General features: G+C 54.9%; 1 protein-coding gene across 1 annotated transcript; it reads right to left on the reverse strand.

Annotated features, from left to right (window-relative positions):
- Positions 1–993: 993 nt before the first annotated feature.
- Positions 994–1,721, reverse strand: LOC123256679 (insulin-like growth factor-binding protein 7). Its single transcript, XM_044685259.1, has one exon. The coding sequence runs from the start codon at positions 1,597–1,599 to the stop codon at positions 1,009–1,011; it is 591 nt and encodes a 196-aa protein (XP_044541194.1). The 5' UTR covers positions 1,600–1,721; the 3' UTR covers positions 994–1,008.
- Between the last annotated feature and the right edge of the window lie 379 nt (positions 1,722–2,100).

A 2,100-nucleotide genomic window follows, 5' to 3' on the forward strand; every position in this document is an offset into this window, starting at 1 on the left:
GAGTTCATTTTCTGCTTTCTTCTTTGGGAATCTGGACCTTCTTTTCTTTTTCTTTTTCTGATTGGTCACCACTTGGACTTACCTTTGTATGGACTTTGGATTTGTCTGAGACAAACTAAGCAAACAAGATCAACTGTCAAAAAAAATTTTAAAAAGTATCCCCCACTGACCAGTATGTCCTGCGGAGGAATCAAGCATGAAAGAAAACAATACAATAACAAAAATCTCTACAGCTCTTAATCAAAAAGCACACATCTCAAGCCAAAGACATTCCATCAGGGATGTCTTTTCCTCTGGCCCAAAGAGCACCCCACCTAGAGGACTTTTCATCCTCAGGGAACTTTCATCAGGTGAATTTGCTTCTGACCACTAACAATGGAGATAAAGGATTTTTAACACAATGCCTGGCAAATAGGAAGCTCTATGTAAATGTTAGTTATTATTGTGGTTATTATTAAACAGAAACAACAAACTGTGTCACCTCTATCTTTTAATCACCTGGGAGGTGAGTCTTAGCAAAGTATGCCTAACACCTGTTGCCTCCCTCAAAGCCTCATCCCTGAACTCCGTGGTCAAATTCATCCTCTTTCCTTTCTTTATCGCTTAACGCTTCACTCTCTCACCCCCCACAAATGAAGGTAGAAAATATGACAGGGACGTGGGAAGCTGGCTCTCAAGAGGGAGTTAAGCAGCGTGAGGCAGTTAGCTGTCAAGAGACGAGGATACGCTGGGGGTGCTTTTGTGGGGAGGCGGGGGGAGTGGTTGAGAAAGTCTTTCCAGAAACAAACAGTCCTCGGTATGTTCTCCCTCTCCTTTCTTTGGCTCCTAAGCCAAACTCCTAAATTATACTACCAAAAAAGGAGACTGACTACCTCAGTGCGCGCCGCATCCATCGCCAGCTCTTAACCAAGCAGGCTTGGGCGGGGTGTGGAGAGGCACCAGGGCTCCACTCCTCACCTGAGCTCTGTCAGTTACGCATGCCTCAGACCTGGGGCATCTAACTTAGAGTCAAACTCCCGGGGCCGCGCTCTCTGCGCTACTGGAAGTCGGCGGACCGAGAGCAATACGCAAGGGGGGAGCAGAGGGAGAGGCGCATGTTCTTTTCCCACCTTGATCGCAGGTGCCTTTGCTGACCTGGGTGATGGTCTTCTCGCCCAGGCTCTCCGCGCGGAGGCTGGCAGCGCGCAGCTGGCAGCCGCTGGGGTAGGTGTTACCGTCGCTGCCGCACACCGGGTAGCGACTTTTGCACACGCACACACCGCTCACCACCGGTCCGCTGGCTGCTGCCCCGGCTTTGCCCTTCCGCCTCTTACGGCTCTTCACGCACTCCATGCCCGGCGCGCAATGTCCCCTGCCAGCGCCGCTGCCCCCGCAGGGCTCTCCCTCCCCGCGGGCACACGCCGGGCAGCAGCCACAGGCGTCGCGGGTCTCTCCCAGGGGACAGCCCCGCGGGGGCAGGGGCGGGCAGGCGGCAGGCTCGCAGGGGCCGCAGGCGGTCGGTTCCCCGACTTCAGAAGAGGAGGAAGAGGAGAGGGGCAGAAGCAGGAGCAGCAGCCCAGGGGCACAGAGCAGCAGGAGGCGCAGCAGAGGCGGTGGCATGATGGCGTGCGGGAGCTGTGCGACTGCTGCGGGCAAACCAGAGCCTAAAATCGCTCTAGCCCGGGACAGTTGAGAGGGACCAGGTCCAATTCCTTAAACCGCACCCCCTCCCCGCCCTCTTTCCGCAGCTCTGAAACCACACCCCAGGGAGGAGGAGAGAAGCTCTCACTCCCGCCTCCTCCTAATGCTCCTTCCATCCACCAAGTGCGCGGAGGGGGTGGCCGCTTGACCCGCACTGGAATGCGGGCTGGAACTGCTGCCCTGAAGCTTGGGAAAGGCGAGGAGGCGGAGGCGGCTCTGGCCGCTTGGGAAATTTATGTGCACAGAGGGTTTCACGCTCTTCTTTCTCACTCCCCTCTTTTCCCAGGCAAAAAAATTGTATCTCTCCTCCAGGTCAGTTCTCACCCCCCTCTTTAAGGATAAAAACACAGCCAGTTGCTGCTCTATCATCCCCTTCTTGCATCACCTTTATGAGAGAGAGAGAGAGAGAGAGAGAGAGAG

This window comes from Gracilinanus agilis, unplaced genomic scaffold (assembly GCF_016433145.1).
Source record: "Gracilinanus agilis isolate LMUSP501 unplaced genomic scaffold, AgileGrace unplaced_scaffold8367, whole genome shotgun sequence".
In the NCBI taxonomy this organism is placed as follows: domain Eukaryota; kingdom Metazoa; phylum Chordata; class Mammalia; order Didelphimorphia; family Didelphidae; genus Gracilinanus; species Gracilinanus agilis.

What these genes read in the sequence shown, in the direction of transcription:
- LOC123256679 (XM_044685259.1), bottom strand. Translation starts at nt 1,599, where the DNA reads ATGCCACCGCCTCTGCTGCGCCTCCTGCTGCTCTGTGCCCCTGGGCTG.